We start from the raw sequence: 17,704 nt of genomic DNA on the forward strand, positions 1-17,704 counted from the left end.
GAGTGCAGTGCAGAGTAATCACACGGACAACGTTTGTACAGGTGCAAGGGTGTTTATTTAATTTAATAAATGTCCAGAGCCTTAAGGCAAACCTGCAAATAATAACAGTGTTGGAAGTGATACAGCGGCGTGTATCACTTCGGTTTGTAATCCCACGGGTTTGACCCGTAACCCAAAGTCCCGTTCCGTCACACACACAAAGCACACAACACAGACACAATTAGACAGTGCGTGATTCTAGTGCTAGTGGTGAACACAAAGACAGTTCCTGTAGTGGAAAAGGTAAATGGTGGAAGTCCGGGTTTTTCGCTGGCCTGCGGCTGCAGCTCCGGATCGTGATCAGTAATCTTCAGTGACTAATAACAAACAAGACACACAGTGTTAATACACAGACACGAAAACACTCACGGTTTACTCACAGTACGGGCTCCTTCTCGGTTATTTAACTTAACCATATGCAAAGGAACAGATCACTCAAGCCATGCCCCCTATTTATACCCTCGCCCATGACCCCGAGGTTAACGAGCGCATCCGCTCCTCCAGTCCTCGGATGCCACGCCGCTTACCGTCCAGGTCAATGAGCTTGGGTGCCGTAGCTCCGCCCCCTTCCTAATAAATTGTATCATCCTATACGAGTGTAGTTTAAGTTTTAAATGTGTTCTGTGGAAAGCTGTTTTAGTAGAAATAACAAGACATTGATTTAAATTGTCGTGCCATTTAATTAAGGGTACTCTGTTCCTCTTGCACCGTGCCCTCACAGGTCGAGAGGGAGATCTAACACCAAGAATCATTCAATCTCTGTCACAGCCATATATACACTTTTCTTGCCGAAGCTGCATCTAAATGATTTGAAATCAGCTTCTTCTTGCCTTACTAAGCTTGTGGTACAAGTTGAGGATCTTTATGTAAAGATGCACATGTCTTACAACATACATTGCCTTATTCACTTAGCAGATATTCAAATGTGGGGTCCACTATGGACAAATTCAGCATTTTTGTCTGAGGATATGAATGAGAAGTTGCTAGAGTTGTTTTATGGCACACAGGCAGTGCCAACACAGATCTTCAAGTATTTTTTTTTATGTTTTTTTTTTTACCAGAAAGCGTCTTGTGAGGAATTGTGCTTCATCGTTTGTCTCTGCTCCGACTTCTGCTCAAAAGTTTTTTTTTCTAACCTGGTGAACAAAGTTTTGTTCCGTATAGCATCGTAGGTTTAGGAGATTTTGTATCTAAACAACTATCTGTAGAGGAAAGAATTCTACTTGAAAACATCCTGCACGTTAACCAGGATGTGAAGGTATTTAAGAGATGTATAATAAGCAACAAGTTTTACAGTACAGAATGGAATCCTATGGAAAAAAGTTTAAATGTAACAACTCATGTGTTTCTCTGCTTAATGGCACATATGGAAAAATATAAAACCAAATTGCAATTGTCACCTTCCATGCAACTGTGTGGAACTTTTTGTTGTATACACCAACCTTACCAGAGGCAAAAATCAGATCCGAATATTTGATGACTGTGCAGAAGTTAATACCACTGGATATATCACCAAAGTACAGATAAGCAGTGAACTGTCTGTCTGCAAGGCAAAAGACATTGAATGTAAATGCTGATGTAGTCTTGTTCACATGTTTGATTAACATTACATTTCTTTAATCTTATTACAACACAGTACAGTCTATAGTAAAAAATAAAATACCTCTTCTTATAAATAAGCAATGTCTCCTGCGCAATAACGCGTGCCTTCAACCACCCAGGGTGTCCAGATATTCATTACTACCGTACACTCTGAATTAAAAAATAAGTTTTGTTTAGATATAGCTCGCAACAAAACGTAGTACAGTAATATAAAACCAGCTCGTTCAATCTATAGATTCTGCTGTAGAGGACCGGGAACAATCCTTGTGATTTTAATATACAAATGCAATAATTTAGGGCCCTGTTCTGACTTGGTTTACGCGCTAGTTATGCACTCTTGTGTCCAGGCCTTAAGCTGGTGTGTCCAGGGCATTAGTAGCGTGTAAACCAAGTCCGAATAGGGCCCTTAGTGAGTGAAAATAAAAAAATAAAAAACAGACTGCACCGTCCGCAATGACTATTTGGATAAATAGGTGGATGCTGCAGTAATTGCATGTTTAAACCATTATTTTTTATTTCTGAAATGTAAGCCAAATCCACAATCCCAGAACTTGCCAGTCTGTACATATCTATATATGCAGTATGTCACACTTAGGCCTAATAAAAATCTAAACAATGAGTTAAGTTGCTAAATTCTTGTTTAATACATTTCAATTTTTTGTTTTGTGTAATTGCAGAGATAAAATGGCAGTGTTTAAGTGATGGTGGTGGGAGGGCGGAGGGGAACGAGGGGTTTAACGAATTGCCCATGTTAACAGTTTTCATCACAGTTGTAGATCTCAAGAGTTACAGCCATAATGATATTATTATCTTTACAAACGATAATAAAAGAGCAGTAACCCTATGTGTGAAGAATTTCATGTATGAAACTTTGAAATCTTATTCCTTGTTGCCTTATTGACATTAAAATTGGTGGAATGTGTTTTCATGTTGTTGTTTGATGCTTTTTGTTAATTATTAATATTCACATTCACTGTGTTCCACAAGAGTTTTCAGAGGTTGCAAATTTGTCAGCACTGCTTATTTGTGTAACATTATCTTATGACCTCCATTAAAATTTTACATGAATCCAAAACATTTTTGTCTTTCTTTGCATATTTTTTAATTGTCACTGGCATACCTTATCAAAACAGCAAACATTTTTCTGAATTTTATTTTTATCACACTTACAGTGTCATTTTATCTAGGATTTGTACTTTACTTTTTAAAATTATAAAACATTCATAAAACAGACTCATTACTCAGAGAATAACTAGAAGAAATACACTGTCCGTCCAAAAAACTGTAACACCTAGAAGGCGCTGATGAATTCTAGGCGTTGCAATTTTTTTGATGGGCAGTGTAGTTTTAACATTCATAAGTGATCTTTTTAGCTCTCAAATGGCTAGCTGGTCATCAATGTATCTCTTGATGGTAGGCTGTAAACTCTTTTTAAATAGTATTTAAATAGTAGTTTAAATAGTATTTATAGTTGTACTCTGAAGTGTAAATACAGAGCACAGAGTATATAGAGCACCACAAGTTACAACAATGCATACTATAGTATACTTCAATGTGCTGTAGTACATTCTATAGTACATCTCAAGATACTATAGTAGGTACTATAATATTCTATAGAATACTACAGTAAGTACTATAGTATTCTATATATTATTATTTTTTCATGTGGGCAGTCACTTGAGTGCCACAAAGCTGAAAAGAGTTCTATGTATACTTGTTTAAATCAAACTGAGACTAAGAGTATTGGTTTTGACTTTAAAGGCCTGTTTTCTTTATTATCTTCATAAGTTTGACGTACCTTTTACGTACCAAGGTACTTCTTTAACTATTTATTTTTATCCAACACCGTAGCTGTGGGAATTTAAAACAAAACTAAAGCTCCACATTCATTGAACAGTAAACACTATTTTGTTTGTGTAGCAAGGGTCGTCTCTGTTTTCTATACTGTAGTTAATTATATAAACACTATCAGTGACTCTCTGGCCCAGTATAGCTGCTACGGCTCACCATAATATACGACAGGTGACCACTTATCAAAAAAGAGGTTGTATTGTGTAAGCGTAAGACCTTTTAATCAAGGTGATTTAGCTAGACTGTTTTACTAGGAAATATTTTCAAGACGTTTTCAGCCATCCATAATTGAACTTCGCTCAGGCACTGAGACAGCAAAGAAACGGCCATCTCTGGTTTTGTAGGAAGGGAACAACACACCTGATTGTCGTCCTTTCCAATGGCCCATATTTACAAAAACGACCCTGAAGCTGGGCAATCACAACTTTTACTAATAAGCCAGGGAGGCCAAGGATCCAAACCACAGGTCGTAGGGTTTAGTTTAGTTATGACAGCCTTTAGTTCAGCCTCAGTTATCGCTGTAAATTCCTTAAAATAGCAGTTGTAGTTGAATAACAATCAGGAGTAGAGGGGGAGGCAGTAGTAATGGCAGAGGCAACTCGGTCATAATCACTTCTACTTTATCTGTAAAAAATTGTAAAATGTTTTCAGAGGTGTCAGTTTGATCTCTATGCACTGGGTTAATTGTTTTAGGATTTAAAAGTATTAAACAGTGCTTTGGCTGATTTTTACCAGTGGAAATAATATTAGAGAAATAGGATGATTTTGCAGTGGTCAAGGTCAATTGATATTTTTTCATATCTGTCTCAGATCTCAAGATCAACACAGAGCCCAGATGCACTCCATTTTTGTTCCAAAATAAAAGGGGGCAAAGCTTTCCTTAACACAGACACAGATACAAGCTGTCTAGCTGCAAAGCTCATCTTATTTTGACACATGGCACTTTGTAGCAGCAACTCTAATTACATTTTTAACAGTGCTCAAAACGCAAGCTGCTCATACAGCCTACCACCCAGAAAGAGTTTCCCAGTCCTTCATTTGTGCTGATACACTTTAATGTATCAACTTGGGGGTCAATTACTCAATCACCTTAACCGCAAACCTGTTCAACCATAATGTTAGAGGAAGGACCACTCACCCTGTCACACATGTCTATACTTGTGATGGTGTCGCTGGGATTAAATTCAACTTCCTTATACCTTTTAACCAAAAACAGAAAATATATATATTTTTTTTCTATAAATATTGAACGAGAAATGTTTTTTGTTTGTATCTCATTATGCCTAAGTGGCCTAAAGGGAACCATTACATTTCAGCTATAATAACATATAATGGGTCCTAATAATTTTAATTAGAGAACTTAATTCTGAAACATTGAAAAAAGGATTCAGATCCCATGAGTTCCCTTTGATTACTTAGACGACTAACAAATGTAGAGGAATGTTAGAAATGTAAATAGCTTTTTTTTTCTCTAAAATGTAATTAAGAAAACACAGATTTGTCCTTTCCCTAGGGAAGACTAATGTGGTTGAAATAAAAAGACAAGCAGCACTTTACTGTGGCTGGAAGGTGGAATAGCAGAGCTCCTGTTCTTCCGAGTCATCAGTGAGTAATGTAATAGACAGCTCACATTGAAAGACTGATTCCACTAATTAAAAGAAGTAATGAGAATGGATTACATTTTCTATACAACCTAAACCAAAAGCCCAGGTCACAAAAGCTATGCAGGATAGATTATTGGAACACCAAGAAAAGAGGTTTTGTCCATTTATTGGTTTGTGTACTGTTAGTATAAAAGGTTATTTATCTTATTAACTGACATGAAAAGAAGTTCCCTCTGCATTTACATACTGCCAATCATGCAGTATTGTTGTACATAAAAATGTTATTGTAAATTGGGTCCAAGTCTAGAATGTCATGTCCCCTGAATTCTGGCTGCCAGGTGATATTCCTGAAACAAGTGTGACTAGAATGATCTAAATGGGCATGAAGCTGATTAAATGTTTAATTCCTGCTGGCTTCTTGGCAGATTTGCCAGCTGTTTCATTTTGTCCTATGGTTATCTATTATCATTAGCATTGTCAAAATATGTTGCTTTTGAAGTTAGTCATACAGAGGAGAGTCTGTCATTTGTTTTCATGTAGCTTACCACTCCTATTTACTGAGGTCCCTCTCTGACAGTCACAGGCCCTCACCACAACAGCTGGATGAGCTGCGCCTGGCTAATAAGAACCTGCTTTGTCTGTCAAAGTGGAATGGGCAGGTTGTAGGTTGAAACCTGGCTGCACTGGTAGCCGCATGCAGACAGCTAGCTTTGGACAAAGCACCACTGTTGGATGCCCCTATTACACCAGGACATATCTTTGGTCTTGTGGTGGATGAGATTCTGCAGCGCTCTCAGCGCTCTTATGGGAATCCACGAAGGAGCTTCCCAAGCAACCACTCCAGTGCGCAAACCAGTAGCCTCCAGGACGGGAAGAACTGGCTGCACTTGCTTCCAGAGGTGGTGTTTTTAGTGAATTTTTGTAGGAAGAGAGTCAAATACTGCCAATTAACACCTGGACCTGGGGAGCATCCCACTGAAAAATGCTTGGTCCTGAAAGGGTTAAATCACACACTAGGGCTACCATTGCTGGTACTCTAGTTTTAGCAGTTGTGTGTTATTAAATCTGCGTGCCTGTGTGGCTTGTCAACACCAATGCTCTAATGCTCTGTGTCTTTCTCGTTATCCAGTGACAACCCACACACATAACAAATCCCCCTGTTACATATGGTGGCACCAGTGGGCGTCACTGGTCCTGCTGAGTCAAGGTAGGATAGGCACAGAGCAGTTGGCTGCCAGGATGCACAGGCAGAACCAGCTGACGATCAGCAGCCACCAGAGGCAACTGGAGGCTGGGCAAGGCGTATGAGAGGCACAAGCTATCGTCCTCGGCCAGAGTAGTAGTGGACGTCCAGAGAGCCAGAGGAGGAACTGTGTCAAAGAGTAGGAGTAGTTGCTTGCCCGAGGGCTAAAGGAGAAGCTACTGTCCCGATCGCCAGTGAGGAGGAGACTGCCTCCACCACAGCTTCAACCACAACCCCTGGGCAACAGTCCGGCGCCTGTGGGTCAGAGCCCTTGACCTGGGCTCCCAGACACCCAACCTTGGTGTCTGGACATCCCAACGCTGGGCCTGGGTCCCAGGCTTTAGCATCAGCAGGCATGGATGTTCGCCCAGACTCCTTTTTCACTCCCCCTGGTGAACAGACATTGCTGCACTGTCGCCGAGGCTCTCACCTCTGCCGGCAGCTGCAGCCGTCTGGTCATCAGCCTGTGCTCCGGTCGCCCTGTCCACACCGGTCGGGTCTCCTGTCGCTGTAAGTCTGACACTAGGGCTGCCATGGCTGGTACCCTAGTGTCAGCGCCTAGTGTTGTAAATAAATCTGCATGCCTGTGCGGCGTGTCAACACCAATGCTCTGTGTCTGCCTCATTATTATCCAGTGACGACCCACACACATAACAAATCCCCCTGTTACAGTATTGAATACAGAAAAACATCAATCATATCTTTTCAGTACACAGACCCCTCTTGGAGACAGAAACTGTCACTTTCAGCTTGCTTATGGTTGCAGTAGGAGCTGAATTACCTAATGCACTCTTCTTGTTGTTTAGATTCACTTTAAATATAATTCTGTTTCAGTCATCACATCCTAGTGACATTTTAAAACACAGTATCTGAGGCCTCAAGACAGCTTGCAGGGGTGCTTCAGAGTTTTAAGAAAGCTCCAGAATGTGGTGACAAACAGAAAATGATAAACATTAAGAATTTAAACAAGAAGAAAAATAGATTAGTGAAATGTCTCCTTAAATATGGGAATGGCCTAATCTGATTGGTGACTGGCAGGGATGTGTACATAGTGTGGTTTGTTTAAAATGTATAAAATAAAGTTTAATTATTTTGAGTTTATTATTTTATTTATTTGAATTTAAGTTTGACAGGGATTGGATTAAAATCCTATTCATGCCAAATACACGTGTGGAAAGGGTTCAGTGAAGGGAAATGACATTTAAAATTCAGATGAGTTACAGTGGCTGTTGACGTGTTTTCAAAAAGGTGAAAAAAAAATCAAAGAAGCATAATTGTAGTAGTTCTGCCAAGGCAGAGGGCCATTGTCTTCTAGAATCCACATTACTGTTCAGTTTAAGACTGGCAAGTTAATGTAAGACCCAGGATCAAACTGAGCAATTGTAATGCAAATATGCAGAGAATGTGCATTGTTCAGGATAATCGTACAGTGATTATTAGTAAATCAGTTACTAGTAGTACAAAATGAATAAGGTCACTGGAGTTCTTTTAGGATTTTTGAAAAATGTAAGCAAACCAGTGTCATCAGCAAACGTAAGTACATAAGCAGCCATGCCTAACTGTGATTTTTTTTTTTACTAATCGGTATGGTGAGGAAGGTATCTGATAACTGTTACCAGGATAGAAAGGTTCTCATTGTATGCCTTTGTCATATGCATAATAGCGAACATAGAATGACAAGGGGTTTGAATTAATGTACCCCCTAATTGCAAACTTAAGTATAATGCTCCAGCATTAAACCTACTCCTTTACAGAATGCTGCAACAAAACAGCTGTGAATGATTGCGTAAAAGAGACATGAGAGAGGTCATTATAGGCAACTCTGGAGCCTTCAAAAGTCTTTGTTAATTTGTAGTCTGTAATGAGCAGTCATTTTGATTACTGCTTGGCTATGTCAAAATACATTGATAAGAGGAATGAATGAATCTGCTTTCAAGCATTTCATTTTTAATTTTTTTTTATTTTAAGTGGCGCAGTTTAAATTAGTCCAAAGCAGACAAATACACTGATAGTCTTTCATTATGCAACATTATAATCACATGTCTTTTTCATAGCACCACTATCATATCATATCACTCTTTTTATTCCTTCTTCAACTGCAGACAGCACAACAGGAACACCATTATTACCATTAGCAACAGCAACTGCAGCAGAACCGGCAGCACCACTGACAAATTGTAGTGTGCAGACAAGTACAGAGACAACCTTGGGGGCCAACAAGAAAGAGGTGGCAACAACTGGCAGCAACTCCTGCCTTTCAATGGAGACAGAGGAGGAAAAAGCCAAAAGACTGCTCTATTGCTCTCTATGTAAGGTAGCTGTCAACTCTGCCTCACAGCTGGAAGCACACAATAGCGGTAAGCCATGGCAATTTCAATTTCATCTCAGCAGCCCTGTCATTATCTTTCCAGGAATAGACTTTACTCTAGGTAATTTAAGCTTTTAACTGAGAGGTTCAGAAGCATACAGAACACATACATGTGTGTTTGCAGTCTGATGAAGCTAACATAAGTTACAAGGATTCACTTTTTATATTTACCATGTGACATCTAGAAAATGAAAATAGCTGAAAAATCAAAGCCCAATTTTTGTTTTGTTGGCACTTTTGTTGTGCCATAAAATTATCATGTATTTTAAATTTCAAGAGTTTACTTCAGCAAATGTATCTGACTTGTACAGGGGTCAGCAACATGAGCTAATCATATGAACCACTAACTACACAGCTCAGTTATGACAAGTTACATTGTTGTATCTTGATAATAAATTAGCTATATTAGAAAATAAGTGTAATCATCTCGGTGATGTTTACTAGCAGATGCTCTAACCTGATTTACAGACTTAAGCGATATTAAACAACATTTGCATCCTTGCATTACCTGATTAAACATCCCTGTAGGGTGACATGTGGCCCATGGACAGCTAATGCAGTTTTTACCCCTCTCGGTATGCTTGATTACTAAATAGACTGGTGTCTCTTATCCATTTACAATCACTGCAGAATGACTGGTGTGTTATTTGTTAGTATCACATGTCTCACTATCTGTCTGTCATTCCAAGTAAACAGAGCTGCTCTATTTTAAGGGGGTGTTTACTGCACTTATGAGACAGCTTGCTCATTAAAACCATTTGCTTATATATGGCTATATACGGATGGATACCAAGATATTTGCACGCAAGCTTTGTGAATGAGGTTAAAATAGGCAAAAAATACCCCACTCCCCAGAACCACTAACTAGAACAGGATTCATTTTTTTTAAGTCAGCCAGGCTATATAGGACTGCAGTCTATTATTTGAATGCATTAAAATGCTCTCAGCAGAGCATATATGAAATCAGCTGAACAAAGTAAATTTACTTCTAGTAAGTTGGCCGTTGAGTGGGGGTGGTAATAAGTATTTTGTGATTTGTGTCTCACCTGTAAAAAGAAGTCACGAGCCATCACTGTAAACAAGGTGCTAGTTTGAAATTTGGAGGTCAAACCACAATCAGGAATTGGGATTGTAGTTAATCTAGCACACACAAAAGGGACTGGTTACATGAGGCACAAAAATAGAAGATAAGGCATAGTTTAGGAACTGTGGACTTGATGTGCTTCTGGTGTGTATGGTCATGTCGCTGCGAAAGATACAAGGTATTAATCCTTGTGACAGGGTAGTCGTCTGCCGTTTGGGTGCGTGCATTCGCTGCTGAGTGGCAGTGGAGGTTGAAGTTGATACGCCCTGCAGGCGAACAGGATTTATTTACATATCCACACACTGAACGGCTCATGTGACACTTTGTCATAAAACTGGGTATTTTTCCTTGACAAGTATTATTTTTTGCTCTGTCAATATGGATACTGCTTCACCCTGCTGGACCATGTTCATTGAAGCTGTTCTCTGATTGGTCAATACCCTAGTTTTCGCATTACAAATCACAAAAAATCGGATTCAATTCTATTTATTTTGTGTCGCCCTGGTGTCACCCCCACGTCTCCTGACGTGTCGCCTGTGGTGTGAAAGATACTTCTCAAAAGTATAGGTTCTATTCATTTAGTCGCATCGCTGCACAGTTTTGCTTGTCGCATCGTGTCTGGTGTGTAGCAGCCTATACAATGCTAGTACAATGCAGTAAAAGCCTCTGATTAACATGCTGTACTTCATGACCCCAGGCATCTTCATAGCCCATCCTTCATTTGCATATCAGCATTAGAAATACTGTCTAAAACGCAAAAAGGAAATGCAAAAGTCGGAACTGAATGTAAACCTGCATGTATGCGAAATGGGAGGGATATCCAAAATGTATACCTCCGGGGGTATACCTACATGTGCAATGTGTACATAATTGTGCTATTTAACCCTCTCATCTTTTGGCCCAACAGGTACAAAGCACAAAACTATGTTAGAAGCCAGAAGTGGCGATGGAAATATTAAAGCTTTCCCAAGGCCTGCAATAAAAGGCAAAGTTGCTCCCACTACAAAGGCAGTTACTGGTCTTCAGAACAAAACGTTTCACTGTGAAGTCTGTAATGTTCACGTCAACTCAGAAACACAGCTGAAACAGGTCAGTATAAACTAACAAGTATGAGGTTAAGCAGCTGTGTCTGAAAACCTGTGCTGTAGTATGTAAAATGGTATAAAAGTACTTTTCACAAAAAATCCTTCAATAAAACAGTACAAACATATGTTTTTAACTTGGTGCTTAGAATTAAGAGATTTACTCATACAGTTGTTACCAGCTTTGCTTGGCTGTACATTTGTTATCACAATATCCTTTTATACCTAAAGCTGTATTCAATATACATTTCACGACAATCAGTAAATATTTGTTTATACACTGACTACTGTATTTGACAGAACAATAAATGCATACCACTGCCAGTAACCATGTCACGTAACAGGTTGTTTATACAGAACGAAGTAAGACGTTATCTACAGTAATGTAGATGTGAGTTTTCAATGATTGTTTAGCAGTATAAGTATTTTCAAACCTTCTGTCTTAATAAATCTGAAATCTTGTCTGAGATCTTTCTGTCTTGGTTCAGTACAAACTAGCACCACAAACACCAGAACAGAATAGCTTGGAGTGTATGTTTATGTGGGAAGTAAGGACAAGTAAGTGCATTGAAAATACTAGGGGTGGGAGTTTTTAACAACAAAGTACTCAAATTTCCACTCTACTCCGTACATATGCTCCAAAACATTGCCACAAATCCTATTTTTAGATGCTAATATAACATATACAGGATATAGCATTTAACTTTAAAGACGAAATACAGTATTTCATATTTTACATTTAGTTCACAGTACTTTTACTGCACACACACATACTGTGAAATATTGAAATGAAATGTGTTTGAAAACCACACCGCATACTAGACCTTTTTATTGTTTTGTACTGCGTGTGTCCAGCCCTCTAGTGTGAACATGGTATTAGATGATAAATATGAGGCAAACCATGAAAATGATGCAGGATTATATGACAAATGGAATATTTTCTGACGTTCATTAGTATTCCAAATCGATATAACCCAGTATATAGAACACTGAACTTGACGCTAAATTACACATTCACTAAAACATAAGTGGCTCTTAACAGAGTATTTGTATTAACAACCAGGACTTTAAAAAAGTAAAAAAAACATGTGTCATATAATTTATATAACTATTGGAAGCATCTACTGTACATGGAGACAACAGTATCCCTCTGTAGTATAAAATCTGTCTACATCTCAGATTTTATCCACTCGTTATTTTGTAATTATCACTTAAATTAATGAACTTCAATAAAAAGGCAAAGCCAACATGAGTTGACAAAGGGAGAATTGTGAACATCACTAGCCCTACATTATAATTACATTGTTTGTGCCAAGCATTGTGCTAGAACTGCTGTACTGTTGAATTAAACAACATGAATTAAACAAAGTTGTCTCTTCTATACAGCACATTAGCAGTAGACGGCATAAAGACCGCGCTGCTGGAAAACCACCAAAACCCAAATATAGCCCTTATAACAAAGCCCAAAGAGGAACAACTGCACATGCGGTAAGAATACTTTACATTGCTTTGTATTGCACTGGATATTTCTTTAAAACAGTCTATTGGCATGTTAAATGTAAAGTAATGTGGGCTGAATCAGTTCCTGGGGGTATTTTTTCACATTATTAGTCATAATAATGTGAAAACATGATGTGGCAGTATAGAAAACAGTTCAGAGACATGATTTCTGTTCCCATACACCATTACATTGATTTTCGATAAACCAATTACCTACCACAACCACACAGACACAAGATACTTCACAAGTGTTTACACATGTTTTTTTCTCTCCTTCTTTTCTCTCAAACGCTTTCACAACAATCAGTGCTACTAGAGCCACTCCTTACACTCTCCACCCCCAGTTCAAACAAGCAGGGTTTTTTTATACAGGTGACAAATATTTAACAATTATACAATTAAACAATCATTACATTCAGGAAACCATTTACCCTATTAAGTGCTCATATAACCATTACACCAGTGACACCTCGTGGACAAGTAACGGCAACTAACAACTTTAAAGGCCTTTACAGGAAAGATAAACCTTAGGCTTACATACCTGCCCTCAGTAACTACTGTTAAAGCGATGAAACCATTTTTTTTCACAACATCACCGACCATCAAAAGCCGTTTGTGTTTGTGTGTTTTTTTTGGTTTTTTTGTGCGTGCGTTCCTTTTTTGCTGTTGTTCTGTCTCGGATTAACACACACTTTCGGAGCAAAAATGTTTTTCAAATGCTGTTTTGTAAATTGCAAAATACTGCATTACTGTGCTTTGTTTTAAATACTGCACTTTTTTGCAGTCATTTTTACAAATTCTCTTTGTATACTTGTGGAAGGGTGTGGGTGTAGGAGACAGAGGAGTGTACTTGGAAACACCGCACAGGTGCCCAGTTTTATTTATTTCTTTTTTTCCCCCAAGTGATTTATTTTAGCCAGCAGAGGGCGCGGTTGTCTGTGGCCTGAATACCAGCCATGGTAGACAGGACCACAGAAATACCCACAGGTAAACAGACACGCTGGCACATATACAGGTGCTCTGAACTAATAATAACAAAAGGCGAAATCAAAAAGAGAAAATAAAACACAGTAATCAAAAACTACAAAGAAAAGGTGTTGCACTCGGCAGCGTTATCCCGACCATCGTTACCCGCACGATGGTCTCTTCGGGGGTTTTTTTTTTTTTTTTTTTTTTCCGGCCGTTCTCAGTCCTCTAGCTTGTTGTTTCGTCTTACAGGGGCAGAGCTGAGGGAACAACAGAACGTTATTTTATAGGGCCAGCAATCCCCCCCAAAGCCCACACACGCTCTCTCCCACCTCTCTGTGTCACTGCCATGACTTACAGGCAGATATTGCAAGGCTGCTGCCCTCTTCCTGCAGCACTATGAACGCACCAGAAGAGTCAGCACAGATCTCTCCCCTGTTATAATACTATACATGCATTTCTGTACTTTGGTGTTTTTTTTTTTTTTTGTTTTTTTTTTAAAGTTAGTCGTCGCCAATTATTTTTACCCCGGTTTTCACCCCAATTTAGCATGCCCAATTATTATCTGTATCCCCGGCTCACCGCTCGCAACCCCCCCGCCGACTCAGGAAACGGAGGCTGAAACACGCGTCCTCCGAAACGTGCTCCTTCCAAGCCGTCATTTTTCGCACTGCAGATCCACAGCAATGCTACCAGACCTATAGTGCCGGAGGACAACACAGATCTGGCGGCTCCGCTGCAGAGCCACAGGCGCCCTATCGGCCACAGGGGTCGCTGATGCGCGGTGAGCCGTGGATTCCCCTGCCGACCTAAGCCCTCCCTACCCGGGCAGCGCTCAGCCAATTGTGCGCCGCCCCCTAGGAACTCTCGGTCACGGTCAGCTGTGACATAGCCTGGATTCGAACCAGCGATCTCCAGGCTATAGGGCACATCCTGCGAGGAGCGCCTTTACTGGATGCGCCACTCGGGAGCCCCTACTTTGGTGTTTTAGACACACTGGTGTTCCTTACTTAGTTAATTTACAATGTAGTTTAACAACTCTCTCTGAGAAGATATTTTCACATACTGTACCTGATGGAACCCTGGAACCAATTACATTGGGTGCATTCAAGGATAGTATGTGGGTAAATAGTGTTTGTTTTTTGTTTGTTTTTTGTACTCACAACAAAGATACAGTACATGTTAAACTGCAATAAACAACTTTCATATAAATCTTGGCTTAGTGCTAAAATGAATAATAGCTGTTAGCATTATCTTATATAGCACCTTTCACGATAAATCGCCTTACAGATAAAAAATAAAATAACAAAACATTTATAATATACAAAACAATTTTGAGAAACAAATATAAGATGATAAAATGCCCCTTTTAAATTACATGCATTAAAATAATAAAATGTGCTTTTAAATTTTATTTTAAAAAGCAGTGACACAATGTACATCATTTATTAAAAAAAGATATAGTATAAAACAGGATGAGAAATGTTCCCTTTAAAATACATATGCAAAATTATAAAAATGTGTTTTTATTCTTACTTTAAAAGCAGTGAGAGATGGTGCCTCCCTTTTAATCGTGGCAGATCATTTCACATCTTCGGTGCTCTAAAGCTGAGCACTCTCCCACCAGCCTTCTTTCTCTGTATCTGTGGAATACTGGGCAAACCTTCATCCTTTGATCTAAGAGCATGATTAGGGATATAGGGTCAGCAAATCTTTTAGAGCAAGGCCATATAAAAATGTATAAGTTAGAAGCAGGTCAAAGTAACACATTTTAGGCATGTTCTTATTAAATAATACTCCAGTTTGTTCATTTGTGTATATCCTACAAGGTCATGCTTCCACATAACTGTCATATTAAAAAGATTATATATAATTTATTTTTTATTTTTAGGGGGCATGTTGAGGTTCAAATATACTGCTATTTACCACAGTTCGATCAGCAGTCTGGATGTGTAGTCGAAATTCCAAATATTTTGTAAAATAGCATCAGTATGACAGCTGGTACATTCACGACCAAGTTCACCCACTGAAATGACTTCCAGCAGCCCAGCATTGACATAGGAAAATATTTTGCATGTAGACTTGTCTTGGTAAAACCTGGATGGATGGCATATGTAAAAATCATTGAAATGCATGTGAAATGTACTCGTATTTATATTTTGCAGGTAAAACTCGCATTAAGAAAGGAACTTGGAAAGACACTGACCCCCAGAATTTTACCGAATCACATTGCAGCGATGACAGCAGCAGCTGTCGGCTCCCCCTTCTCATTACGCTCGACCCCAGCAGGTGCTCTCTTCCAGACTCAAGCCCTCCCTCCAGCGTTATTACGGCCTGCACCAGGACCCATACGAACACCTCATACACCTGTGCTGTTTGCTCCATACTGATCAGAGTCTGGACTGGTATAGACTCATAGTACGCAATAACTTAAAGAGAAAACAGGGAACTATGCAGTGATAGCTCTATAGGATCAAAGGCATTAGAAGAGACTGGACTACTTTTGTAAATAATGTAAAGAAACTGAGTGACTGCAGTAATGTTTCTCATAAAGCATTCCTAATTAGAGTGTCTAGAAACTCTCTCTAGTGCATAGTTTTAGCAAGGTTAGAATACATTTGTGAATGTGCTGTTTGACCCCCCCCCCCCCCCCCCCCCCCCCCCCCCCCCCCCATTACAAGTAGTTCATGCTTTAGAAGCAGCAGTATGTGTGTCACAGGACATTATCTCTGCATTCTATGTATATAAAACACTGTGAAGATCACCCTCATTATCCCTAATGCTAAGTCAACAGTGTTTGACAACAATGAAGACAACGACATCAACAATGGTAAGCATAAGTGTGGTGCTTGTTTGTGCCATTAGTTTATGTGTTAAAAATCCAAACTTTGGAATAAAATATATACTTACTTTGTTGACTGCCTGAATGACTGATCACTGAGTTGTCCATGTACGTGTGTATGCAAGGTTCAACAAAAATGCATTATTTTGTCATTGCCATTTCTGGTATAATATATACAACTTTTCTACTTTCGCTGACTTCCTCCGTTGTCTCTGCCACACAGAACAATAATTGGGAACAGTGCAACTCACCATAATTGAATTTAAATGAATACCCCAAAGTGCCCCGCTTTGAGACAGTTTTATACCAAACAAGAATAAAACGAGTACGGCTTGTAAGCAGTACTATAACTAATTTTAGTTTGGCCCTTAGGGATGAGTTATCTATTTTAAATGTACCGTTTAAAGCAGCTTCTGTCATACATGATCCCTCATACAAAATACTGTCCATAAAAAGTGAATACTTACTGAAGCAGCTGTCACGGCTCAAATGAAGCCTGGGCTGGATCCTGATGTGTTAAACAATTATAGACCAATATCCAACATGCCTTTTTCTGGCAAAAATTCTGTAACGGGTGGTCACATCACAATTACAGAGCTATATGACATCTAATGAGCTGCTTGAACCTTTCCAGTCTGGGTTTAGAGCTAAGCACAGTACTGAAACACCCTTGTGAAGGTAACAAATGATTTGCTGGTGGCTGCTGATTCTGGATCTCTCAGTATTCTTCTTCTGCTGGATTTACTGCCCCAGTTACACAAGGTGTCCCCCAGGGCTCTGTTCTGGGACCATTATTATTTAGTATATACATGCTTCCACTTGACCTGATTGTTTGACATCATGGTCTTGGCTTTCATTTTTGTGCCGATGACACCCAGATCTACCTACACACTAAACCCAACACCAATTTGGCTAACACGTCTCTACTCAGTTGTCTGTCTGATATAAAGCACTGGATGCAGCTTAATTTCTTAGTCAAATTGTGACAAGACTGAGGTTATGCTAATTGGCTCCCAAAAACTGCTGCGCAAGGTCATTGATTTTAGTTTGGCTGTGGAAGGCACTGACTTTAGAGCTTGGGATTCCATCTTATCTTCTGAAGCTTATGTTAGAAATATAACTAAAGTGTCATTCTTTCATCTGCGTAACATTGCCCGGTTCAGATCATTTTTGTCCTCATCTTCTGCTGAGAATGAATTCATGCATTCATCTCAAGATTGGACTACTGCAATGCTCTCTGCAGCCCAGGTTTGAACTCATACCTCTTTTGTGAGTACATAACACCTTTACTGTATAAACTGCACTGGCTCCCTGTGAGGTATCGAGTTGACTACAAAATTATGCTCCTTACCTATAAGGCCTTAAATGGTGCTGCCCCTGTTTATTTGAGGGATCTAAGAGTACATTCCAGCACGCAAATTAAGATCCATGGATGCTGGATGTCTTATACAACCTAGGACTAGGCTCCGTACTATGGGAAACCAAGCTTTTTGTAGTGCCGCCCTGCAACTATGGAACATGCT

At 39.3% G+C, this 17,704-nt stretch overlaps 1 protein-coding gene across 6 annotated transcripts in view; it reads left to right on the forward strand.

Annotated features, from left to right (window-relative positions):
• Window positions 1-16,255, forward strand: part of LOC117399694 (zinc finger protein 385D-like) — a 172,559-nt gene extending 156,304 nt beyond the window's left edge. For 5 of the 6 annotated variants that reach the window (XM_059022935.1, XM_033999031.3, XM_059022932.1 and 2 more), the window contains 4 exons: window positions 8,442-8,696; window positions 10,699-10,880; window positions 12,260-12,361; window positions 15,505-16,255. In XM_059022935.1, the coding sequence (XP_058878918.1) occupies window positions 8,442-8,696; window positions 10,699-10,880; window positions 12,260-12,361; window positions 15,505-15,729 (764 nt within the window). In that variant the 3' untranslated portion in view covers window positions 15,730-16,255. The remainder of the gene's footprint in view (window positions 1-8,441; window positions 8,697-10,698; window positions 10,881-12,259; window positions 12,362-15,504) is intronic. The other variant, XM_059022936.1, reaches the window with a different exon arrangement.
• The last annotated feature ends 1,449 nt before the right edge of the window (window positions 16,256-17,704 follow it).

The sequence above is a fragment of the Acipenser ruthenus genome, chromosome 4 (assembly GCF_902713425.1).
Source record: "Acipenser ruthenus chromosome 4, fAciRut3.2 maternal haplotype, whole genome shotgun sequence".
In the NCBI taxonomy this organism is placed as follows: domain Eukaryota; kingdom Metazoa; phylum Chordata; class Actinopteri; order Acipenseriformes; family Acipenseridae; genus Acipenser; species Acipenser ruthenus.